The following is a 26,621-nucleotide window of genomic DNA, read 5'->3' on the forward strand; positions in this document are numbered from 1 at the left end:
ATTAATTGGAGCATTATGTGAAAATAGCTGTTGTGTACCCTATGAAGAAGGAACAGGGGTGTAACTTTTACAGTGAGAATTCTACTTCTAAATTGCTTCTATACTAAAACATGCTGAAGTGCAGGCTGCTTGGATTAGGAAATTCTAAGGTTTTTACAGATGGTCAGCTAATGTACAAGCCACTAGAAAGATTCCATTTCTAAAGTGCTTCATTATGTGTTCAGTGTCTTAAGACCTCATCTGTTACTCCTACTTCAGAATTTAGCACTTTTTTCCTAGCCCGTGTTATGGTTCAGGGGCTCTAGGCCATAGTTTGTTGAACATTTTTTCACATCCAAGGATGCAACTGTTGAATTTTCTGGAGAGTGGCACACTAGCTCCTGCTGGCTTGGAAATGTTGCGTGCGATCTGGTATATATCTTACATCAGTCTGATGGTCCATAGTCATAAAACCTCAGATGTCACATCTTGATTAGGTGACTAGGAGTGCCCCAGGGGTAATCCTGCTCCTCTCCCTTCTCTGTAGCTTGTCATGATGGCTGAACCTGATAAAGCGTGGTTCCTGCTAACCACAAATTGCCTCCATGGTATGATTTGCAAATGCACTACAAGCCATGGTTTCAGTCCTCATGGTGGAGGAAGCTCATGCTTAGTGGCCTGATCCATTTAATGAGTATTTCCCACCGCTGAAGGGAGGAGAAGCTCATGAGCTTATAAGGCTCTCCTGATGGTTAAATGGTAGGACCCCATAATGGTGGAACTGGACACTGATTTTGAATCCAAAATTCAGTTCAGGTTTGCATGGTACAAAGATCTGGTGATACTGGTTTGAGTGTGGTTCATTTTATTTTTTCACCTGTGTGTAGACCCACCTGCTTGCTGCTTTACGTAATATGCTGAAGAATAGGTCCAGACTTGAATGGATTGTTGAATTTAGAACAGTTTGTCGAATTCCTCAGTGTCATAATAGAGAAGTAAAAATGGGGGGGGGGAGTTAAAATTATTTTAACTGAGGATTGGACTATAGGTAATAATGTTTATATCTAGACACACCTTAATTAAATGAGCCCTGATAGAAGTTTTAAATCAGCACCTCGTTGACCGGTTATGCAGAACCACATAGTTTCAGCTGAGGTCCTTAGCTGTCTGTTCTTCCATCAGGTTTGGAAATGGTGTTCCAGACAGCCAGTGAACAAGGCATGGATTTTTATGGTAGTTTGTCATCTCAACTATTATGTTACGTTATACCAAACAAAAAGAAAATACAGCGTAAGTTTAAGCATAAAGCAGATGGGGAACTAAGAAACTGGCTGACCGCTCCCTACAGGCCGGAGCCCTGGAGATGTTTTCCAGGGAACTGAGACTGTTCTGCTTTGGCTTGCTGCTTCACAAAGCTGGTTTATGCCCTTTGAACTGGCAGCCTTTCTTAACCAATGCCAGAATTCTGTTCACTCTGTTTTTACTGTTGATTTTGAAGAAATTTGTGTTCAAGAATCTTTCCCTTGAAGATATTTTTTTGTTATGAGCAGTGGCATTTCTGTTGTGAATTTCACTGTCTAAGCTGCTGTTGGGGCAGGCGGAGAATTATGGAAATGTTTTAAGGCTCTGACATTTGGGAGGAAACAGTCGCTCAGCTGTGTCCTTCTTAGCTCTCAAAGCTGTATTGACTTTAAGTAAATTAGAACTTGCCTTAATTTTTCTTTTGATATTTTGCATGCTTATTAATTAAGGCCTGTATTTACATCTGCACATATTTTAAGGGCTATGAAAGTGTGTACTTCACTTTATTTGCTAATGTTTTATTCCTGGCACTGAATAGCTAGGTGGTTCAAGAGACAGTGTCTCCTGAAGGGTATTTAAAGAAGTGTCTTTATTTGGTTCTGAGTTCATTTTTGATGCTATTTAAGAATCTAAGCAAATATGAAGGCATCATTTACTCTGAAGAGAGCGTCAGAGGCAAAACCTATGTATGCATGCCTCTTTTCATTTAGCTTGCAGATATTCTATTGGTAATCCAGGTGGAGTAATAGGGGCATCTTCAAATGTTACTTTTGCCTCAGGCAGTATCCTATAATGGGTAATTGAAAGTAATACCCAAATGATTCAACAACACAATATTTGAAAGTGAATAAAACTTCCAGTTCCAGCTAGAATAATGTTACATGTACTAATTATTAGTTCAAAAGTTTCTCATTTGTGTTCCTTAAGAACTCTCAGCTGTATGCCGTCAGTATCTGGAGACTTATTGGTACTGGTGCCTAGAACTTCATCTCTTGTCACCTCAGTTGACTCAGTTCTTCAGACCCATTCCTGACAATAGTTACTGTCACCTGGGTACATGCCACACACTTTACACAATGAACACAAATGCACAGAATTCATTTAGTTTCTCTGCCATCTCCCCATCTTCCTTTAGCAATCTTTGTATTCCTCATTCATCCAAAGGTCCAGTTGCCTCTCTGGCCAGTTTTCTGCTCCAAATATATTTATAGAAATGATTATTGTTTCTTTTGATGCTTTTATCAATTCATACCTTAAATTCTCCTTTCACTTGCCTAATTTTTACCTTACACTTCTTTTGCCGGACACTGTGATCCCATCTGTTCAATTCTTTGGCAGCAGACCTTCTACTTCTTAGATAAAGCCCTTTTGCCTTTTTTTGGCTTCCTTTACTTGAGTCATCAATCATGCAGGCATTCTCTTAAACTTGTCACTACTTTTCCTAATCTTGGGAATGCATTCTACCTGTGCTTTAATTAGCTTGCAGGCATTCTCTAGAGATTTGACTCTCTTCAGTCTCCCTTTCAACTTCCTTCTAACGAGTCCTCTCATTTTGTAAAGTTTCATCTTTTGAAACCAAATGTTACTGTTTTGAATTTTAGAGGTAAATTCCCATCACTATTCCCAGTTGGTGCAACAGTCTCAAATCCAAGATCACTACTGCTCTGGCTGGCTCTGGACCAGTTGTTCCATTGCACAGTCATTTATTATGTCTAGGAATCTCATTTATACAGCATGATTTGAGCACAGTGAGGCCACAGGTAGATCTTCTGTGTAAAAAGTGCTTAGATTAATAAATACTTGGGTATACTTCACTGGAGAACTTGACGTATATTTCATACATTTGTAGAGCTATTTCCTGCAGCATGGGGTAACTTGTGTAGGCAGCAGGGCTACATGTGTGTATCAGAGCTCTCGTGCTTTCTGCAAGACTCTGGATTTTTGGTTCTTTGAGGAGACACTGTTGCTCAGAGAGAACACACACTTTGTATGCAGAAGGTCCATGCTGTGGCATCTCCACTTTAAGGATCTTCTTTACTTTTCTTTGTCTCTGGAGAGCTGCTACCAGTCAGGGCAGACAGTACTAATTTAGGTAGACTGGTAGCCTGGCTTGAGAGGAGGCAGCTTCGTAAGTTCAGGGTGCTTAGCCACCTCCTGTAGAGACTTGGAGTGCTGGGGGAAAGATGATGAGGTAGTCTGAGGATGTGATGTGTTATAAACCACTGACCTGTGATCATTTATGTTCTGTGGAACTAAAAAAAAAAAAAACCCTGCGTAATTCAGAAAATTATATTTTGCTGGAGACTTTTAGAACTGTAAGCCGTGAAAAGGACCTCCTACAAATCCTCCCAAGTCTTCAACACATTCACCCAAAGAAGTTAGAACTTGTGAGCTGTTTGTCTATTGCAAGCTGCCTATTTTGGTTGCAATTTTAATTTTAGAAATTGTTTCCCTGAATTTCCAGGTACCGTGTGCCTCACAATTTGTTTTTGAAATGCATTATCTCAGACCTTGAATGCTTTTAGGACATTCGGTTGCCATAGAAACTGTTAAAATTCCTTATGAACATTCTAATAATAAGCCCTGAAATAAAAACTCAAGGTTCCCCACCACCATCGAAAAAATACCTTCATTTTCTGAAGGCCAGACTGGGCTACTGACCTTGTATGTGGAAAATTGAGTCCCTTATTTGAAGGAGTAATGAGTTGTTATACATTTGGGGGGTGGGGGTATGAGATTCTCAAAGAAGTCTCATAGTATGTACAGTTTTGGCTTTTGTATAAGACCTCTGTAGGAGTTACTAATACTAAATGACTTTTGGCACAGTTTTCCATGCCCTCAGAGGAAGTGCAGCATAGTAAATGCTGCTTCTCTAAGATGGTGTATTATTGTTTAAGCCACCTATGTAAAAATAGCATAGGCAGGATCCAAAGTACTGTATCATACAGCTATTTCTATGGACCTGAGGCAGTATAGACAAGCTAGACTTTTCAAAGAGCAGCTTGCAGTATGACAAATTGAAGTGCGTTGGACAGTCAGTGTTTGACCTGGCTTGGGTGGTGATTGGTTTCCTGTCTGAGGAAAAATTCACAAATCTGAATGCTTAAAGCAGTTCTCTGTATCCAGAGTTTTGTTAGGGTTTTATGATAATAAACAATAGTACATTCTTGCCCATTATTTTGTTGCTGGCGTGTTCAAAAAAATCCCTTGGAGTTGTTCATTCTGTCCTTCTGTGTGTGGTTCCCCATCCCCATCATCAAAACCTGGTTTAATGACTTTTCTTAAGGATTTTCTTCCTTTAAAGAGAAATAATTGCTTTCAGATTAGCTGTAACCTAATTTTTATAGTTATATAGTTTTATAGCTAATACTAGTAAATTTGTTTGAAAATTATAGTCAGTTTTCCTAGTGTGAAAATAACACTTCCATTAATGGTGGAAATAACTTTTAGTGAATTTTCAAAGCGCGCGCGCACACACACACACACACACAAAGCTATCTTTCCATTGAGTTAAATTCTTCAGGTTGTCTTATTACATCCATTTGGTTGGAGTAACTCTGATCCTAAATAAGCCCTGTCGCTGCGAATCTCATCTTGGTAATTGTGGCTTGTTTTGGCAGAATACTTTGAGGGGCTTCCCAGCATATAAAAAGAAAGAATGTGCAGAATGCTCTGAAAATCCAAAATCAGTGTTGTGCATTATACAAAATACAAAGTGTATATGTAGTGAATTCTAGGACTGTTGCAACGTTTTGATTCAATGCCTAGTCTAGAGCAACTAAATTTTTGTCTAAAATCCTCCAATGTCCTTCCTGGAAGTCCCGTGGTCAGAACTAATTTTGTTGGAAGGGGGCATTCTCTAGGAAAGAAATGTGGATTTGTGGGCCAAACCCTACTGATTACCCCCCACCCCACCCCAGTGAACTGCAAGTGAGTTCTGTTGCCACTCCTTTTGTTTCTGGGTTGACTGTGAATTTAAGATTTAATTTTTGTCTTTGGCCCTGGGGTATCCAGTTGCTCAGTCTTGCTCTTACTCCATTTTTATAAGGAATCAAAGCATTGGTCCATCAAGGGCAGTTGGTTTGCTGCGACTGGCAAGAGCACTCCAGATCTCAGGTGAAGAAAGTCTTTTCCTGACACCTGCTCTCTGAGGTCTCTAACTGGAGATGCTGAGGATTATATAGGAGGCTTTCTGTGTGTGTTTCCTCACTCCCTGAGCCACATCTCCCTTCCCCGTTGTGATAAAGTAGACTTGGCTTAGATTTGAATGGCCTTTGGTGAATCCCTACCTGTCAGACTTGGTTTCCACTCTTTCAAGTCTGAATAATTGTGACTTCCCTCGCAGCCACTGTGAGGATGAATTATGATTTATCAATCCAGTTTTATCTAATGAAGTATGCATGGTGCAACAAACTAATCTGCGAGTGTATCTCTGTGGTTGCTCTTGATTTTCTTAAGGTGACTGATGTTCCAGTTTGTTTTTTTTAAAAAAGGTTAAAGACAACAACAAACACTGTATTGAAAATACATTTGCATTGTTGCTTCCTTATTTTTTTTTTTTAAAAGATACTGGGTGACATCATCATCTAGGATGGAGAAAGTGAGAGAACCATAACCAAGCAGAGATTTATACTGTTTGCATTCCTGCCTAAACTGCCATTGTAAACTAATATGCATCTTTGAGGTTTGCTTTTGTAGCTGGCACACTGAAGGGGACATGATGAGGGTTAGAGAGGAACCTGTTTCTTTAACCCAGTTATCTATCTTCATCTCACCTGAGCATGAAGCAGCGATCAGCCACAGAACTGTAACAAGATTATAATCATGTGAGGAGGGAAAGGGGGGGGGGGGGAGATGGAGGAAAGGGAGAGGCAGTGGGGGGAAAAGCACATCCTCCAGACGCTTTTTGACAGCAGATTCTGTTACCAGCGATATTTAGCTGTGCGTGGATGTTCAGGAAAGCAAGCTTGCTCTAAGTCACAACTTGCTCAATGTAGAGTGTCTGTGTATGTGGTATTACTATGCTACTGCTTTACACCTTTTTAATTTCCTTCTTAGAATCAATCTACCGTCGCGGAGCCAGAAGATGGAGGAAGCTGTACAGAGTGAATGGGCATCTGTTTCAAGCCAAGCGCTTTAACAGAGTGAGTACTGTTGCTAAAAAAGAGCTGGTGGAGTGATGGTGGGAGATGGATATTTGTGTGTGTACGGTGTGTGTGTGGGGGGGGGGGGCGGATTTTTAGTATTTTTTCCCAGTGGATGCTTTTCTTGTGTTTAGAAGGGAAGAAAAAAATTAAAGAGATTTTGTTTTGAAAATTAAGAGAATTTGTTTCCACTTGGCTTATGAAATATAATGAAACAGTCAATAAAAATTGCCTTTGGATTATCTTTTACAGAGGCAGCCATATAGGAGAAATTTTTCAGAACTTGTATTTGTTTTTTGTTTTCTGATAAATCCTTTTCATGTTGCCTTTTCAGCCACTGTGCATTGGTGTATATAACCACACAGACACACACACACACACACACGCCCCAGCACGTTTATTGTCTTCCACTGCTTCCTTTTCTCCCTATTGTGTATGTGGATTAGTGTTAAGATGCTTAGAATTCTCTTAAAATAACCAAGAGTTAAATGGATATGACCTAATTAACTGCAACACAAATATTTTTATCTTCTGAGTTGCAAACTACTGCATGTGCTAAAGGCACAGCAGTGCCTAAGGATCTGACTTCATCTATAAAAGCAAAAGAATCCAGAGACCCCTCCTTCTTTAACCCAGCCCATTATGCTGCAGCATGTATTCTCTCTATAACCTATATTTCTGAAGTTTTATAAAATCCTTTTGATGGTGGACTGTCAGACTGAAGATTGTTTAAAATTTTTAGAGTAGCGTAACCATTTATGCTTTGTGGGTAAAGGGACGTTTGTCTTATGACAAAATTATATGCAGTTTACCTCTAGGTTAAGACTTCTTAATATGTAATTAATGGGATTAATTAATATTTTTTTAAACTGTAAATCACATTTGTAATCCCATGCTGATTTTGCCCCGCTTGTGGGCTTCCTGAAATCCTCTTATTAGCCTCTGTGGCAAACATGGCAAGGGACTAGTTAGCCTGATTCAGTAGGACTCTAGTTGGGTTTCTACAGTGTGTATAGACAAATGATATAAGACTTATATTTCTGTAGGCTGGTAGTACGCTAACACATCTTAATTAAAATAAATCAGGGAGCAACTAACAGTTTGCATTAGGCAATGATTTGGGTGATTTTGGTGTCATCAGGACTGCTTATTTTCAAGAAGTGTAAAATATGAAGCTTGTGTTGTACACAGTTTTAAGAGCTTAGGCATCCTAACGGTTGTTCTTGACAATGAACGGGCCTAGTTCCAAATAATCGTGTAAAATGCAAATATTTTTGGAAATATATAAACAGGAGTTGTGTGGCACCTTAATGATAACAAAAACATTTATTCCAGTATAATTTGGGCGGGGGGGGGGACTAAAGGCTGCTTCCTCATATACTAAGTGGATGCTAATCCACAAAAATGCTCGTACTGTAATAAAACGTTCATTAGCCTTGAAGTTGCCACCACCATTTCTTTTTTTCCCTGCAACATACTAACATAGATACTCCTTGGAACAATTAAAAAATATCTGTTTGTGCTCTGTAGTTGCCTAGGCTCGAGTGGGATGGGTGCTTATCTTTGAAAAGTGTCTTCTGTTTAATACAGTGCTCTCACTCCCAGATCCTACTATAAAAATTCTCCCATAAATATTGAGGGGTTTTTTCAGTATCAATTCTTGTTCAAGGTATTTGCTTTTAATGAAATAATACCCTGTATCCAAAACAATCATACGGTTAGGTGTTTGGAAGTAAGGTGGCTTTGGACTCATGTTTCTTGAACATAACACAGACTGCTTTTGAAATGAAGGAATTTTCAAAAGCAGATGATGTGGTGTGTGTGTTTGTGGTTTGCTTGTTGAAAGGAAAAAACAAAAATACCAGCCGACATTCCCATGTCCTTGAACGTACCGAATATTTGGATTCCAGGCTGTGTGTGTTGTGTGTTGCTGTGAGAATTTTTCTAAGCAACTTAGCTTAGAAAAAGTTTTGCACCCTAATGCCGCTCATGAAGACTCTTCTCTACCCAGTAGTAAAACATACAGAGCCCAAGAATGTGCTTCAACTAGAGGTGCGGATCTCAATTTTATAAATGAAGTTCCTTGCTTAAAATTGAACTACTCTAGTGTAAAATGTCACTTGTTGTGCAGTTAAACAAATTACAGATCTAATTTTGGTAATAAGTATAAAGTTTGAGGCTCATTCAAAATGTGCAAAACTTATCACAGGAATGTTAAGCTTTTTTCCAAACACTGTATGGGCGCACTTGTCATTTTTACATTGCTATATTCTTTTCATAATGTGTAGCAAAGTTCATAACAGAGCTGCGGTTAATGGTCTGATTCCAAGATTGGCTGCACCAGCAAACGAGAAGTTAGCAGAGGGCTATGCTTGGGCAGCTTCACAAAACATGGTTTCACAGCTGTGTTCCACTTGGACCATGCTAGTACAGGCCTTTAAGGCTAGGATACAGGAGGAGCAGTTGGAAAGACCACATCTTTAGACACACTTCTATTCTAGTTTTGCTTTCTACAAAACTATTGTGTTTAGGGCGCTTTGAGTACTAAGCCAGAAGTTGAGGTCGCAGGATGGGCAGGTACCTCTTCAGTTGTGATATTATGAATTCCATGGGGTAGATTGCATTCTAGTCTCACTGTCACCCTTTGTAATATGGTCAGCCAAGAGACTGGCATGAACTAAACACTCAAGATTGTATGTTTGTGAGCATACAGAAACACAGATTCATGGTAGTTTTTCAGATGGCCCCATGTGGACATACCTCCATCTGACAAGTTGGCATGAAATGGCTCCCTGTGCAGTGTGGGCAATGCCATTTTCTAATGGTGCAGATAAAGTCATCCAAACCATATGGGCGCAGGCTTCACAGAGCTGGTTTGGCATGTGGAACTGCTCTTGCGCCGCTCTGTGTCCAGGAGGCAACCTCTAGGTAAGCTGAATGTATGAAGTAGGGCCACCGTGACTTCTAACAAGGCTCTTCAGCGATGCTCGGTCAGGCGCTTCTGTTTCCATGATTGCTACTATGGTTTGGAAATTAGGGTTTATTCTTCAGCATTGTATGCATTTTGCAAGAAGCAAAAACATTTTTTAAAAATATACTGGATAGCTTAGTTACAATTTTAAAATGCCCTCAATTACATATAATTTTCTCTTCTGCTCTAAGCGACAGTTAGCCTTCGTTCTGATCCCTGGGAGCCCTAAAATAATGAAATTTAGCTTATTGTAAAGCATTTTGCCCACACAGAAGAGTGGCAACCCCTTGTGATGTGAAGCTGAAACTCTTGACAGAGCTGCCTTGGTTTCTTACTGGAGCAAATTCCATCACCTGGTCATTATAAGCCCCGTCTCTGACCTTTCCGTTTAAGACTGCTATTATTGGGTCATCATATATACACTGTCCTTTTATAAGCCAATCACATTGTGTCCCAGTGGATGAATGTATTCTTTTTAGTTGAAGGGGGAATAGAGTGGTTTATAAATCCAAATACTTAATGCAGAGCCACTTCAAGGTGTGTGCATTCGGAATCCGAGTTCCAGGTTTTTAAAGCAACTGAAAGATTGAGCTGGATTCAAAAACAGTGACCTTTTAGCCATATTAGGCTCAGTGGTTAGAACATCATTTGTGCTTCGGGCTTGAGGTATGGTTCGAGGTTAAATAGCTGTTGATTTGCTTTTTCCTAGGAGATGATTAAACAGGAATGATGAACCTCGTTTCAAGTAGAGAAACTTACTTTAAAAATAAATTTTCTGAATTAGCAAACTGATGATGGAACTATTTAACAACTCTTTTTTTTTTAAAACGGAGCAGCATTCTGGTGCCACACAAGCAACAGTTAGCATTTGAATTTTAAAACAAGCAAGTTCTTTGCAGATCTTTTTGCTTTATGTAAAGCAGATTTTGCTAGAGTTGAGCTTTGTTTTCTACTGAGAAAATTCTTTGGGAGAAGATGTGAATTATTACAGTGACTGAATGTATGTTACTAAAAGGGGTGTGTGAGTGGGTGTGGTTTCTCTCTCGGAAAAAAAGGCATGCTTTTACCAAATGCAGTGCTGTTGTGTTTGGATGGATCAGTGAGGTTTCACTGTAATGGGATACAACATGGAAGCGTTCTCAGGCTAAATACGTGTCTTGGCTGATGGGTGTTTAGACTGGCTTGTTTCTGGGAGATGATCAAAAGGAAAATGAGATGTTAATATGACTTTCCCAACTGATTTGGTGTCTTTCACAGGTGATTTATAAATTGAACATGGTTCACATTGACCTAAAGGTTTGGTTGCTTGCCAGTTAACATTTGTTCACTGATGGGCTTGTTTTTTTGCTTAGAGCCAGAAACTAGATGAAATTGTCACTACTTGGCTTGAAAAGGAGGGGATGTGTATATTTTGGCCTCAAAAAGTTCTGCTCCTTGATCATTGGATGGCTGACTGCTAATTAATGAGCACTTGCAAGAGAATATGCTATTTCTGCTTTTTTAAATAAAAGGCCAGATATGTCTTGGGAAGAAGCCTTTGGGAAACAGATTTCTCTTTGAGGTCCTGTGATACTGGGAGCACTGCTTATGCTCTGGGCTTGATGAGAAGGCTTGTTTTTAAAAGCACCGGATGAGTTCTAGAGTCACAGGCAAAGGTAGCAAAATGGGGGGGGTTCTGAGCAATTCTCTCCTCCCAGACGATCTCAGCAGATAGATAGGATTCTCTAGAGATGCTCTCTGGCGGTTTATTAACATCATAAGCTCAGTGTTTATTTTCCCTTTAGAGGTTTCCTGCTTTAATAAGAGGCCTGTGTTAAGCTGAGAAACTCAGTACTGATCACACCCCTTTGATTCCTGATGCAGGACTGCTGGGAATTCACTGGCACTGTTTGATGTGCAGCAAGATCAAAATGCTGCATGTTGCTTCTTGAGGCTCAGCTTTGGTTGGGGAGCCTTCACTTCTGCTTTGTGTTGGGATAGAAAGTAAAAACGTTGGCAATACCTGCATAGAGCTAGTCAAGTATATGCCACCTCGGAGATGGTTTTTTTCCTAACGAGTCATTCATTTTTCTGTATCATCAAACTTAGCTTTTAATCATACAAATTAAGCCAAAGTGAAAGGTTATCTCTAGGAGCACAGAAAGGAGGAGGAGAAAAATCAAAGCTACAAGAAGAGTAGGAAATCCTTTTAGCCATTGTAACAGCTTATGCACACTCTCCTTAGTCTATAATCAAAGCTCTATGGCCTTGAGCATCTGGCTATACAGGAGTGGGATGTCATTCCCATGTTCCATTGACCTGAAAAAAATCTTTGCTTTAAGCAAAGATGTCCTCGACTACTTCAGTTTCTTCTAATCCCTCCTCCTATGCTTGGGGCATGACTCCTTTCATGAAAGAAAAACCACTCTCCCTGCCTCTGGAATGCCTCTTTAGTCATTACTAGCTTAATTTTCTTCAGTGAATGCAATACCCATTCCATTTTGCCCCATTGTGGCTGGCAATAGGGAATACAACTGCAGTGTGTGCATTTAAGTTGGCACCTCATCTTCAAGTACAATTGCAAAATGCCTCTTGTAATTGATGATGGATTAACAACTGAGGCTTGTCCTGGTTTTGCATCTAAACTGTTGTTTGGTTTATTTTTATTTAAAACATTTCTATACCACCTTTCTACAAAAATAGGGTCCCCAAGACAGTGAAAATCATTTAAAACATTAGAGCTACATTTAAAATGTATATGTAAAGTGTTCAACAATGCAGTAAAAACATAGACATGCAAACAAAAATGCAACCAGAGAGGAGGACCAGTAAGAATTTACTAGGGGTGCACCAAACCAAACAAAAAAGTATTCATTGGCAGAAGACAATGACAGAGGGAAATCAGTCTCCCTAGAGAGGGAATTCCATAGTTTCTGCACCACAACCAAGAAGGCCCTTGCTTGGATTGCTACCTGTAGAGTTATAAGCAAGGCTTCCAAAGATGAATGGAGTGGATGGGGAGGTTCACATGGGAAAAAGCAGTCCCTAAGGTATGCGGCCTCAAGCTGTATAGGGCTTTAAAGATCAATGCCAGTACCTTGAATTGGACCTGGAAGCAAATTGGGAGCCAGTGTAAATGGAACAAGATTGGGAAGATATAGTCCCTGCAATCCAGCCCAAACAGTTTTCTGGCTTACATTCTATGCAGCTTCTGGCTAATCTTCAAGAGCAGCCCGGCATAGAGTGCATTGCAGTAATCTAATCTAGATGTTACTTGGGCTTGCACCACTGTGGCGAGATCTTTCCAGCCCAGAGAGAGCCACTGGTGGCTCACCAGCCAGAGTTGGTGGAAGGCACTCCTGTTCACTGTCGTCTCCTGTTAATTCAACAAGAGGCCTGGGTCCAGTACCAACCCCAAGCTATGAACCTGCTCCTTTAGGAGCAGTGCAACCCCATCAACATCGAGGATATTCCTGTGTCAAGCCCCCCCTCCCCCCGGTAGCATCTCTGTTTGTCAAGCCTTTTGGTAGCTTTCATCTAGCCCCAAACTACCTTTTTGAGATTTCTTAGAAGCACTGAGTGTCGTCCGCCTGTTGGTCTCCAGGTGACCTCTCCCAGTGGCTTTAAATAGGTGTTGAAAAGCGTGGGGGACACGATAGAACCTTGTGGAACCCCGCAGGCCAGAAGCCATGGGGTAGAGGAGCAGTGAAACTTATCTTTGATGTGGGACCTAAACCACTGCAAAACAATGCCTCCTGGTCCCAATCCCGAGCAGTAGTCCAGAAGGGCACCGTGATCGATGGTATCAAAAGGTGCTAAGAGATGAAGGAGAATTAACGGGGTTACACTCCTCCTGTTCATCTCCTGGCACAAGTTTTCACCAGGGAGACCAAGGCCATTTTAATCCCGTGACCAGACCTGAAACCAGATTGGAATGGATCTAAACAGTTGTGCACTGAAGGGTGTGTGTGTACGTGTGTTATGCTGGAACTATGAATTCGTATGCATGTTTAGCAGCAGGATCGCTTAAATTAAGGTAAGTGGCTGGGATCCTAAAGGGCTGTTCACGTGCCCAAGGGCTTGCGCACATCTTGGTAGGATTCCAAGCAGATTTCAGCAGCTGCTCATCTTATTTTTTTTAAAAAAATCCTCTCTGGTCCAGCAGTTGCTGGCCATGTTCTTTTGAGTGCTGTGAATCTAAACCTAGTTTAGGCAAACATACATAAGCAGTCTTGTGTTTCTTTAGAACCTGGCCAGTGGGTTGAATCAGGGAAATCTTGACAATACCAGCTTTCAAGCCAGCAAAGGGCATCTAGGAAGAAGCAAACACATAGTTCCTGTAGAAACTTGAGTGACTTTTCCTGTCAACTGTCATTTTTGCGTACCTTCTTTGAATGTGTAAAATGCATTTGAATTTTTGTTCCATTGCGAGGCTATAACGAAGTCATTATAACTTGAAGGTGACACTTTTTTTGTCCCTCTCTAAGAGAGCATACTGTGGCCAGTGCAGTGAAAGGATATGGGGTCTCGGAAGGCAAGGCTACAAGTGTATCAACTGCAAGTTGTTGGTCCATAAACGCTGTCACATACTTGTCCCACTGACCTGTAAAAGGCATATGGTAAGTTTGACTTCTGTACAAAGCCTTAAAAGTTTTTTGTGGCGTTTGGGAAAAAATATTTCGTAGAACTCCTTGCTGCTTTGCAAAGATAGGACAGATGTGTGGTTTGTTAGCTTGAACATGATCTTGTGTAGTAGCCTTGTGTCATTCCCCCCCCCCCCCAAAGCCAGTTTCTCAGGAGGAGGTGAGATGAGTAGATATTTGTGCTACAGTGGACCAGAGTCCAAGAAGTACATTTCTTTTTGAAAGAAAGGTACATCTAACTTGTCCATTAAACTCTGTATAATTTACTTACATCCCACCTTTTCATTTTAGAAAAACACCCAAGCTTTGTTACAGCCAAACACACAAGTAAAAACATCATCAAGCCACTGCGTACAATAAGCATCTGCAAGCAACAGTCATAGAATCTGATTGCTGACCATGTGGTTTGAGTGCTGCAGATCTTAGCCTAGTTTAGGTACACACAAATAGTAGTCTTGCATTTCTTTAGATCCTGCCCATGAGTTGAATGAGGGAAATCTTGACAATGCCAGCTTTCAAGCCAGCAAAAGACACATAAGAGGATATTTTTTACTACAGAAGATTTCACCCATCTCAGTGCTAGTCTGTTTGTGCCCACATGTTTGGCATTTCTCCAGATGTGTGACATTTGAGTTCTACCTTGAACCTCATGGACCTATCTTCTCTCGCTCTTCTCATGCTATTACACATTCCAAATCACAAGTCCTCTCAATTACATTCCTGTGGCTACCTTTTCTTAACCTGTTGGGAGTAATCTTCATTGTGACCTCTCTTCCTTCCCCAATGTTGTGTAATGCGTCATGACCTTTTCCTGCTAATAATCTCTCTAGCCTTTCCATTACAGTTGACTCTGTGTCTTGTTTCGGTCTGAGACATTAAGCTCTTTAAGGAAAAAAAGCAAGCTTGTCTTTTCCCTTGCCTAGATCTGTGCAAGTTGCACTAATTTCAAAGACACGTTTTCTTTTACGGGAGTATTGTGTCTTGTGTAAATAAGGGATGATTTAAACCCTACATACATACATGTGGCATGTATGTATGATTATGATCTCACGTGCAGTTCTGTTTCTTAGTGAACCCTCTTACCATACTTGCTGATCCTGACTGGAAACTGCTTGATCTGACCAGAATTTGAAAGTCTTCACATTAAAAATGCAAGGCATGCTATGATTATACTCTTTTAAAAAAATATTTCTGGGATCATTTTCTCACTTACAGATTTCATTACTTTCCCTATACTCTAAATCTGTTCCATCTCCTCCCAAGTGTATTCAGCCTCAAGGGATGTGATGCAGTTGTTCATGAAATTTTTGGCCTGTGGCTGTTCTCACTTTGGTCTCCAAGGGTATTTAGTGTGACTAGGTTAGTTTCTTAAGGCAATGCTTGGAAAACTAAGATAGCTGCTGCTCTAGTACACAGACACTGAAGTTAGGGAGTTGAGACCTATAAAAATGACAGCGGCTTTTTGTCTCAACTGTTTTTTGGAAGTTGCATTCTCTTAACTTGTGTTAAAATATCTGTTTGTGTTTGACTCTGTCTCTCCTCCCTTTATTGAGGCACTTTTTGAGTACTCTGCAAAAACAAAATAATGCCCCAGAGGGCTAGTTAGTATGCACACATGAAGCCTTGAACAGCATTTGGACTTACACTGGTGCACAGAATGATGGCATTCAGGGTGGGTTTTTAAATTTTAAGTCTTTACATTTTGGCTTAAGGGCATTCCCAGGTATGTACTAGGTGTGGAAAACAAAACTGGGCTTGTATGTACCTGAAAAAAATTCTTTGACCTCATGTTAGGGAGACAGGATCCTTCCTGTCCAAATATTTCTAAGAGAATATTATAGAATAAAGAATCCAGTCTCTGAACTGCCCTGCTTTTCCTAGAATTTTATCAAATTAGAACCTCAGTACAAAATTCATAATGCTAACTCTAATATTTGAACAACATATGTGAACTCAGTGCTTGTCCCTGAAAAATGCCTTAATGTTCGCCTAGCAACTAATGCATTGCAGGGAAGTTTGAAAAATTGTAACACAGATGTTGCCCATTGCTTTTAGTGGAATGTGAATTAATATAAGTACTGAGGATACTGAATGTTTCTTTCAAAGGGATGTGCATTTGGCTGTTCATCTGCAGGCTTAAATACTTGACTATCTTGCAAAACAATTTCTGCATCGAGTTCTTAAGTTGACATGGGAAGAGGCAAACTTTCTGAAGTACAACATATCCTAACTTAGGCTCTACTGCTGAAAAGACCTCCCTGTAGTCACAGGCTGTACTTGCTTCATAGACTACTATGTATAGTAAGGGGACAACAGGAGAGACTAAGGTGATTGTAGAATGGGAAACGTACACAATAAAATGCATATAGTAAGAGAACAAATGGCTTTCCTACTCAGAAGTGCCATCTGTAGGAAATTGCTTTCTGTGAAGTGTTCCCAAGAAATCATGGAGGCTTCTGTTTTACTGATATCCAGCCTTAATTTGTGCAGTCTTATTTGTGAATTTCTCAGCAACCTTATGATGAAAATGGAATTTTTCAGAGCCTACAGGTGACACCTAAACAGCTTGGGGATTTGAATGTGTTGCTTATCCCCACCTTGATAATCTTGTAGAGTTGAATCACATCATTCTCAAGCTCTCTTCACTCCCTCTTGCTTTGTATAGTTACTGCCATCTCCCACAAGACAACCTTAGAAATCTTTAATTCCATTTGAGATTATATTTCAAGCAGACCAAAACATGCTGCTTTCCCTTTTAGAAGAGAACTCATAGGCAGTAAAGGTTGTTTACACTGTATTGAGCAGATAGCAGTAAGTGTGTGTGCTTAACTGCAGTCTAGTTAGCTGGCAAGGTAAACTTGAGTACATTTTCTGTTAGGCCTTCAGGGTGGTAGAATGAAAGAAAATTCATTTATTGGTGTTCATGTTGAAAACATTTTTCAGTAATCTATATTCTTACAGGATTCTGTGATGCCTTCCCAGGAACCTCAATTAGATGATAAGAATGATGAAACTGACATCCCCACAGAAGAGAATGATGGAAGTAAGTAAATCTACAACAGCCAGCGTCTCATGCACTTAAAAGCAACAGTTGTGCCCTTGTAGCAACTTGCAGAGCTCTGTCATACTAATAGGGGTTTTGTTTTGAGAGAGGGGGACACGTTTTGCCTGTTCTGGAGAGGTGCTCTAGAAACAGGAAACCGATCATTTGAAGATAGTGCTTTTGCTGCTTTTCAGAACTGGAATTTGTTTCCGGTCTTCTTCTCAAGCTTTGTGCAATGGCTACGGTTGCTGTTCTATCTGTCCCCCACCACCCAACATTGACAAATAGGAGCAGGGCGTTCCACACTCTGGCCAATCTGTTGACTGGTAGCTCTGTCTTTCTCCTAAACATTCCGAGGAGCCCTATCGGTTGTTCACATCTCCTGGTGAGCCCCTGCTTTTGAGTATTCCTAGAGCATAAGAAGTGAGAACTTTTGTGGGAAGCACTACTGTGGCTGTGTCTTAAGCTATTGAATGACTCACTGAAGGTGGTCAGACAAACTGTGCACTTCTCACTGGGCCTTCAGGAAGAAACACAAAGCATGCTGTTCCCAATGGACTTTCCAAGCTAGGTAGATGTCCTGGGTTTTTTTTGTATTGTTTCAGGTCATCATCAGGTGGTGATGTTTTTTATTTTAACTATATTGTTTCTTAAGCTTCCTTGACCGTTTGGAAATAGATGTTTAATATAGTGTGGTGGTGGTCTCCACTAATAAACTTGTCAGCGAAGTGAATTAAGATAAGAATACTTTGGCCAGGGTCCAAAACCCTCTCACTGTGCTCAAGGGATTTTTGACTTTGGACACCAGATAATCCCTCACAAAGCCTGTATCAAAAATTGCTTTTGAAACTTCCATACTTTGAAAAGCAGGTGAGCATGTGGAAGAGAGGGCTGCTGTTGAAGAAACACAGCCACAGCCAAACACCTTCTTGGGTCTCTGATGGAGAAAGGTGAACAAAAATTGGCCTTGGTACAGTTTCATTTCATGCATTGATTGCCCCATTCTGCTTTATTCATTTTGTCCTACAGTACCCTACATTTCTTCGTCCCGGAAGCATGACAATATTAAAGATGATTCTGAGGTAAGTTTTTATAAAATGGCTTTACCTGTTAGTATTTTTCTTAAATTAAATAAACTTGTTTGCCTTTCCTTGGTGCTCTCCTGTTATGGAATATGGAGTTGGATGTAGAGATGTTTCTGTGGAAAGATGGAGGGAATTTTTTTCCTGTTCCCCCAGTGCAAATCTCTGATCTGTCCCTCATGCTTTTCCTGGCAGTCCCCTATTAATCGTTCAGCAGTGAGTAATACATATTTTTGTCAACCAGAGTACTTATTAGTTCTTCTTAACTAGTATTGCATGGGATTTCATTATCTCTACACTGTCTTCCTTAGATATGTGTAATATAAAATGCATATTGAACAATCCTTAACTACAAGCTACTCCTCTGTTGACAAATTTTGTTTGCCTTCCTGTCACTGAAAGTTAGTGACATTGGAATTTTGCAAATAAAAACTCTAACCTCAGTTATCGTGAGCCCCTGGGGAAGTAAATGCAGACTACTGTATGTTATTTCTTTGCTCTTTCATAGAGGGCATCTTGGTAAGCTGGGCTGTTTTCCCTCCCAGGCGGTACTCAGATAAATTCTGAACCACTTTGAATTACCCTAAAGGGCTTTTGAAACAATTACTTTTAAAGAACAATGCGATGACAGAAGATTCTTGAATAAACAAAGTCCTTCAGAAAGCAGTGTCTTACATGTCCCACCTTTCTTCACTTTGCCACCAGCACTAATAACACTCACATGGGTGCCTTCTGCAGTCCCGTGGATTGTCCTGCTTCCTGCCCGTGTGTGCTTTTGTTTAAAGCTTCCATTGTACAAACTCCAGTGCTGGAATATGTTAGCAAATAATCAGTTTGATTTGATATTAACGACTTCTGTTGCTGGATACGTTCACATACCTGGGAATATGTTGCAGCTGCCCAAATCCTCGGACTTCTGACTGTCCCTGTTTTCCCAAGCTACTCAATCTAAGCACTGTATCCTGAGGATGTGGCATCTTGATAGCCTTGTTCACTGGAATCTTTAAGCTCTATTCAGTCTCCTCATAATAGCAGTCAATCCTAGCTCAGGAGTCCTTATATGAATGGTTACTGTCGTTCAGAGCCTTGATCTGGCTAAAACTACAGTGCCATGAGGTCAAACAAAAATAGAGACTGTTTATGTTAAACTCTGTGCCTGCTAATTTTCATCCCTGGTGTAACTACTGCCAGATAGTTTCAGGTAGGTTGTCGTTGCAATTTGTAGCAGTAGAATAAATCAGAGTCCTGTAACTCCTTAAAGACCAACCAATTTTTCCAAGGTATAAGCTTTTGGGAGGCAAAACTCACTTCATCAAACAGAAAAAAGTTATTGAGTTGTAAAAGCCTGGAAAATGTTGTTCTTAAGGTGCTACATGACTCGAATTTTGTTCTGCTTTCACATGGTTAAATCCTTGAAGTTTGTTTCTGTTAGTAAGTGAAAATAGCCCCACAAGTAGGACAAGTTAATATTGCTTGGTTTTGCTGGATTGGTAGCAGCCATAGAGAGATCTTCTAGTTGGCTTGCTTTAGTCAAGCAGCCAGGACCATGATACCTGATACTGAGTTTGCTTTTAAAATATTTCATTCCTGCCTTATCTGCTTAGACTCAAGGCGGCTAACAAAGCTGGAACTACAAGGGCACAATGTATTCTACCATGCAAGATAAAAACAGTGCATAGTTAAAAAGCAGCTAATTTACCTTCCAGCAAATGCCCTCTGCAATAAAACAGTCTTGCGCAGCTTCTTGAATGTAGCTAGTGAAGGTGCCCTCCACAACCTACTGTCTTGGAGCAATTGTTGTAGTAATCTATGAAGCTCCTCCCTCGCTGGTGCCCTCACCTGATGTCCTGCCATCCTACCAGCTCTCCAGGCAGGTGTCCTCCGGCCTCAGATGGGCAGGGAAGGGGTTTGCACCATCTTGTTCCTTCTGCCCTGGGAGTAGCAGCACACTCCTGCTGTCTCTCCCTGCAAAATCCTCGTCAGCCTTCACAGGAACCTGAATTTAAAGGCCTCCCCTTTCCCCACCTCCCTGGCTCTGCCCCCAGTCGCCACCCAGTCTCCCTGTCTGGCCCTGCTCCCAGCCTATCTGATAGGAGGGCTGGGTAGACTCTGCAGTCTCCTGGCCCAACCCCCTCCATCCCCGCCTAGGGTGGGGCATTTGGTCTACTCTCTGCCTGGCTTGCCCCTGCTGCTTCTAAACCCTTCCCAGTGGCTCCCTTGGCCTGTTGGGGCCTGCACCTGTCTGGCTTGTGCTGATGGCAATCTCTTGTGAGCCTGGATGAAGTGGAGCCATCTGGGCAACTGCAGGAGACGGGTGAGTCTGCTGAGTAGCTGCAGGCTGTTCCCCAGAGTTGTGCCTGGGCGTCGGCTGCAACTGGCCTAAGGGTGGGAGAGGCCTGTAGGGGCTCCTGCAACTGAGGTACTGCCAGAGGCTGTGCTGCAGGGCCTAAAGGGGGTGTCTGCTGCTGCAGGGCTGGTGGTGGGGGTGGACAAAAGGCCAGCGTCGCTGGACATAACCCATGGTTACTTCATGCCAGATTCTGCAGCTTTTTGAAATAGAGGTGCACCTGTTGTATGAAGGCAAATGAAATAAGTAGGTATGCAAAAGAGTCAAGCGTAGGTAGCTTTTTCTGTAAAGGCAGGAGAGAGCTGACTGGAAGTAGTGAGAAAACAGTGCGACTGGGACAGTTTAGAGGTGACCATGTCTGGTGACTCTCTTACCAATATCTTTCCTTGTGCCTGCCAAGTGTTTTTAGAAAGTGGGTGGGGCCAGATGGAGATTTTGCCCAGCAGGGCTTCTGATTGACCACTGGAGATTTGATCGGTTGAGCTGATTTTTAAAAACATTGCTTTTGCAGAGGCTGCTTCTCAGCACAAGAATCTTCATTGTGTGACTGAAAGTAAGCTGCAGCAGCCATTTTGTTGCTCTGCCCACCATACTGTGTCAGAATTCTAAATGTGCCCACGGGCTCAGAAAGATTTGAGACCCTGTGTCCACTGTTAAATGCTTAAGACCCAAGACCCTTTCCTTGTGCCAAGATGCTTCTGCAAAGAATGATTGGCAGGCACTAAAGCTGAAAAGGTGGGAGAGTGACCTGCTGTTGGGGCCGCATTAAGGTGGCAACCTCTTCTCTACCTCTCTTTTAAAAGACTTTGTCATCTCTTAACTGCTTGCCTTGTCCATACAGGATCTCAAGCCTGTTATTGATGGAATGGATGGAATTAAGATCTCTCAGGGGCTTGGCCTGCAGGACTTCGACTTGATCAGAGTTATTGGACGTGGAAGCTATGCCAAAGTTCTTTTAGTACGGTTAAAAAAGAATGATCAAATTTATGCCATGAAAGTAGTGAAAAAAGAATTAGTTCATGATGATGAGGTAAGAGACTGATTTAGCATGTTAGATGGAATCATGTATTCTTGTTGAGGAAGTAATTTGATCATTGCTTTTAAGCCTTGCATGTACGGTTGTTGCTAATTTGGTCAAGTTGAACTAGGTAGTGATCTATTTGAAATGCAGCAGGTCTAGGGGTAGACTTGGGTGTAACACTGCACCTATATCAGGAATAAAGAATTAGATCTATTTGACAATACTTGAATGTTGTTCGAATCCAGTAGCCCCTTAAAGACCAACAAGATTTTCCAAGCTATGAGCTTTTGAGAGGCAAGCTGCCTTCGTCAGAGAAAACTTAGTATTGGCAAGCAAGCGACGAGTGTATGGGTTAACCTTCCCCAAAATGTATTCATTCATTCATTCATTCTCTCCCCCTCCCCCTTATATTCACCTGTGCCCCATTTTCCTTGTTTCTAGTGTTTAAGGAACGTTGACATCCGTACATAAATTCAGAAAGAATCTTGAAATGTAGGGCACTGTTTTAAAGTAAATGCTTTAACAGTGATGGATGTGCAAGGAAGAGAAAATAAAATGTATTTTGACTCTCAGCATTGCCCACAGCAGTTTGCACAGCAGCCTTTGTGACTCTTCAATTACTTTGTTTTAGGATATTGATTGGGTGCAGACAGAAAAACATGTGTTTGAACAGGCATCCAGTAACCCATTCCTAGTTGGTTTACATTCCTGCTTTCAAACGACGAGTCGGTAAGTGGCCAAAATACCCTTATCTTTTGCAGAGTAATGTATTTGCCAGAGCTTGAAAGGACGTGAGTATCCCTTGACCAGCTGTATGGAGCACTTCTCTCTCTGCCATCGCCGGTTTTCTTTCTATAAAAGACCCATCCCTTTCTTTTCAGTTGTAGCACTTTCCAGAGCATATGGCTGGTGTGCACCAGTTAATGGTGCTGCAGCTGCCACTGGGACGGATTGAGTGTGAGAAGATGAGTCTGTTGCGCTGTCATTCTCCCTGTGTGTCAGTGCTGGAGCTCCAAGACTAGAGTTGGCTGCAGTGAGAATTGTATACTGTGGTGGTCTTTAATGCAGAGTGGTGTGGTTTAGACCTTGTAACTGTAAGGTTGCTATTGGCTCTTTCCTTGGGCTCTATAGGTGAGTAAACCTGGGGCCTCCTTAGTGGGGACTGCTGCAGTCAGGAAGATTCTACACAGGAGCGTGTAGAACTTGTTGAGGGTATCAGGATCGGGGAACTTTTTCCGTTCTGTACTGATTCCTGGAAATAAGGGCGGGCTTCTAGATACAGCTTTTTGTTCAGTGATTGCTGAGATAGTGCTTGGTTTAACCAAGTTGATTCTGTTACACAAATGCAACTGGTCAAAAAGACAGACCCTAGTTGAAGGGACATGGACAAGTTTTTCTAATGCCACCTGTGAAAATGTCCTTCAGGCTTCGGGGCTGTCACAGAGAAACTCCAGTGGGCTTAATGTCAGGAAGTCTTGAACATTAAGAATTCTGGACTTCAAGGCTGGCATTGGAAAGGACCGTCAGGTATGGCCTGTCTGGTAGATAATGGGCATTTCCTACTCTGGAGTAATTTTAGGCTTGAAATTACTCCAGAGCAGGAAATGCCCTCTATGACTGTTGTCTTTTTTTCTGCACAATGAGAATCCTGATTAAAAACTAGCTGCTGATGTCTGATCTGACTCACCTCACCACGCCATCCACAAGACCTGCCAAATTTCTAATGCTGTAAAAGTTAGCTATAGCATAATGAGTTAGTTGGAAAAATGAAGACTTAAAAACTCAGCATTCAGACTTAACATGTCTGCTAAAAGGATATGAATTTTGACGATTAAAAGGCCCTTCTTAGTTATTCCTCTCCTGGAAAGTGCATTGCATTGGTGTTGGCACAGGGCTGTTTATTTATTAATGGTTTTTTATTCTTTCATCAACCTGGCATCTTTGTGCATGGCATAGATTGCTAAACAGTTTTGCCTCTTTGGGGAACACGTATAATAAATACTGAGCTACTTTCAAGTACTAGTGGAGGGGTTTTTTTTCCTTATCTGCATCAGCTAAAATACTTTATTTTTATCTTGAGACTTTTAATACTTTTAAGTTATTACATTCAAGCAAGAATTTTTATTAGGTAAATTGCCAGTTTTCTTAAGTGTGTACCCCCCCCCCCCGATAAAGTCATATTCACTTAACTAGGTAGCTTTTTATCTACTGCCACACTTTTAGATAATACAAAATGTTGCATTTATGACTAAGGAAGGGACTTTCCCATCATCTGTTAATCATGTGGAATGCAAGTAGTCCTTCCTGTAACCTCTGCAAGTTGCTTTTGTACAACTTTCAAAGTATCTGCAGTTCCCATAACTCTCCATATTCCTGGAAATCGGCCAAAAATATCCTAAGATACCCGAATTCTTGTGCCGTTTTCCCCCTCCTCCCTCTTATATCTGCCAAAGATACCTGTGTCCTAAAGGACAGTAACAGCACAATGCTAAAGACACTTTCCTGAGAGTAAGCCCCATTGGATAGACCTACCTAGAATGGTACAGTAAATATATCTGGATAGCATCTAGTGGAGTTTTTCTGTGTGGTGGCCATAGATATCCCATATTTTCTTGAAACGTGATAATCTGCTGTGATGCATAAGCTGTGAATGGTAATATGCTCAATGTAGTAGACGGGGCAGAAGTCTTTAAATTTCTTGTGATATTTCTTCAGTGTAAATTATGTTTAAATGTCATTGAGTGAGTAAGGAGTAACTTGAGATGTTCAAATTTCCCCTTTCCCTTAATGATTTCTTGCTAATAAAACAATGTTAGGCCTTATTTTTAGACATTGTAAGAAGTCTAAAGAGGTGGCTGTTCAGGCTCATAAAAATCCTTTGCATATTGCATATTTGAAGATTGCTGCAAGTGACTTCCAAGCTTGCCATTTGACCAGTGCTTCTTTCTTGCTTGATCATTGGAGTTATATTTCCCAGAAACCTTCTTCTGATTTTAGTTTTTTCTGTCTGAATTCTGGAGAGTTTGTCTAAAAGGGTCTCACACTCCCCACTTGCTTGGGTAGAGCAGATATCTAGACAGCCACTTTCCTTTTAAGGAGAGACTTCTAGTATATTTTTATAATTTCATTTGCAAATTGTGCGGGGAGAGGACGAATGGAGGAATGTAGGCAACCAAACAGGGACTAAATGTCAGTCACTGAAAAGTTCCATTTTTTTAGCAAGCAGCTGGCCAAAAGGACACCTTTCCAGTTTCCCAAGGCTGCTTCTTGTCAGCGAGCTGCAAAAATTTGAAGTCTAGGCTTGAATTGCAAAGTTTTATCAACTCAGGCAATTAGATTGTCTTAGAATAGCCATCAGCTATCAAAAGCTGTGCCTTCAGCTATCAAACTGTCGGGTTCCAGTTTGCATAGCAAGAGCTGTATGTAACTAATCATGCTCACAGTCACAGTGTTTAAAACTGTTACCAGGGATGTGGCAGTGCAGTCTTAATATGGCATCATCCTGAGATTATACGGAAGATGTGTGGGCGCATAAGTCTCAGCGCAGACGTATTTTTAAATTTGAAGGAAGGTTGTATCTTTCAGTGTCACTGGAAGCATCTTGGGGAAGTGCTTCTGTAAACTTATTTACTGGCCCCTTTGTCTCTTTTGGATAGAATTGATGTGAACTGAGGGGTTGTTACTCCCAAGATAACTGGATGTGTAAACAAATATGCAGCATGGCCCAAGTGGATCTCACAACAAGCTGTGTTGAGAAGATTGACTGTGTTCTGAGACCTGTGCGACAGAAGTCTCTGTGCAGGTTAATGGCCCTGCTGTGGGTATCTATGAGGCTGCCTTGTGCCAAGCCACACCACTGGCCCATCTAGCTTAGTATCATACGCTCTTATGGGGCAGCAGTTCTCCAGGACTTCAGACAGAGGGAGGTCTTCACCAGTACATGTGATTCTTCTGCTGATGCTGGGGATTGGGCCTGGGACCTTTTCATGCAACGCACATGCATTGATACTGAGTCACAGCATCCCCTAGATACCCACATGGCTCTACAGTATGTCAGCCCAGATAATAGCGTTTTTGTTTTTGTGAGCTTTGGGGTTAGGTTCCTGCCTTAAAAGTGTTTCAAAAGAAATGTCCTTGGCCGAAAGCTTAACATTTCAATAGATCTCTGTATTTAGAAGAGCCAGTTTAGTGTAGTGGTTAAGAACAGCAGGACTCTAATTTGGAAAGCCAGGTTTGATTCCCCACTCCTTCGCTTGAAGCCAGCTGGGTGACCTTGGGTCAGTCACAGCTCGTCCAGAGCTCTTTCAACCCCACCCACCTCACATGGTGATTGTTGCGAGGATAATAATAACATGCTTTGTAAACCACTCTGAGTGGGCATTAAGTTGTTTTGAAGGGCAGTATATAAATGAAATATTATTGTTATAGGAAGAATACCTTGCAGCATTTTAAAACACAGAAATGAGGGCAGGTGTCTGTGTGGGGGGGACTGTTTCTTTCTAAGTATAGCCTGAATCAATTAGACAAAACACCGTCATATCACCTACGATTTTGGAGAGAAGAATAGGGACCCCTCAAGCATGTATAGGAAAGATGCAGCACCTGACTGCAGCATCAGTTTATGCAGGGGGGAGTGAATCATCTTCCTGCCTTGAGTGTCTGGATGACTGTGGCCGTGGCATATAGATCCTAATTTCCCAGAGATTAAATCTTCTTGTAAAGCGTAATATCCTTTTCATAAAGCTGGTCATGCTGCTGTTAGTTCCACTACCTCACTTAACCTTTGCTGAATTTTGAGAAGTCGTCATTTCAAAATGAGCTTCCTGAACATTGCTGAAACTGCTGCTTGGTATGTGTTCTCCCCTTCTCTCCAGATACTTCCATGCAACGCATCCTGCAGGGTTGGATGCAAGGGACTTGTGAGCAGAGGGATGATGGCCACTAATGCAGTTCCTGAAATGCTTGTGCGGGAGTGCACAGGGTGCTGTCATAGGTTCTGCAGCTTTGTACAGGTGGTAGAAAATCTTTGGGTTTAGTTTCACGTTTCTCACACAGTGCTCATGTGTGAGTGGATGGTGCCCTCTGTGTGCACAAGAACATTTTTGCACCT

At 41.3% G+C, this 26,621-nt stretch overlaps 1 protein-coding gene across 4 annotated transcripts in view; it reads left to right on the top strand.

Moving 5' to 3' along the window:
- The window catches only part of PRKCZ (protein kinase C zeta), a 97,661-nt gene that overhangs the window by 52,465 nt on the left and 18,575 nt on the right, over positions 1-26,621 (top strand). For all 4 annotated transcript variants that reach the window (XM_055001223.1, XM_055001221.1, XM_055001222.1 and 1 more), the window contains 6 exons: positions 6,340-6,425; positions 13,863-13,994; positions 16,980-17,061; positions 18,091-18,143; positions 21,332-21,520; positions 22,143-22,240. In XM_055001223.1, the coding sequence (XP_054857198.1) occupies positions 6,340-6,425; positions 13,863-13,994; positions 16,980-17,061; positions 18,091-18,143; positions 21,332-21,520; positions 22,143-22,240 (640 nt within the window). The remainder of the gene's footprint in view (positions 1-6,339; positions 6,426-13,862; positions 13,995-16,979; positions 17,062-18,090; positions 18,144-21,331; positions 21,521-22,142; positions 22,241-26,621) is intronic.

Source organism: Eublepharis macularius, chromosome 17 (assembly GCF_028583425.1).
Source record: "Eublepharis macularius isolate TG4126 chromosome 17, MPM_Emac_v1.0, whole genome shotgun sequence".
Lineage (NCBI taxonomy): Eukaryota > Metazoa > Chordata > Lepidosauria > Squamata > Eublepharidae > Eublepharis > Eublepharis macularius.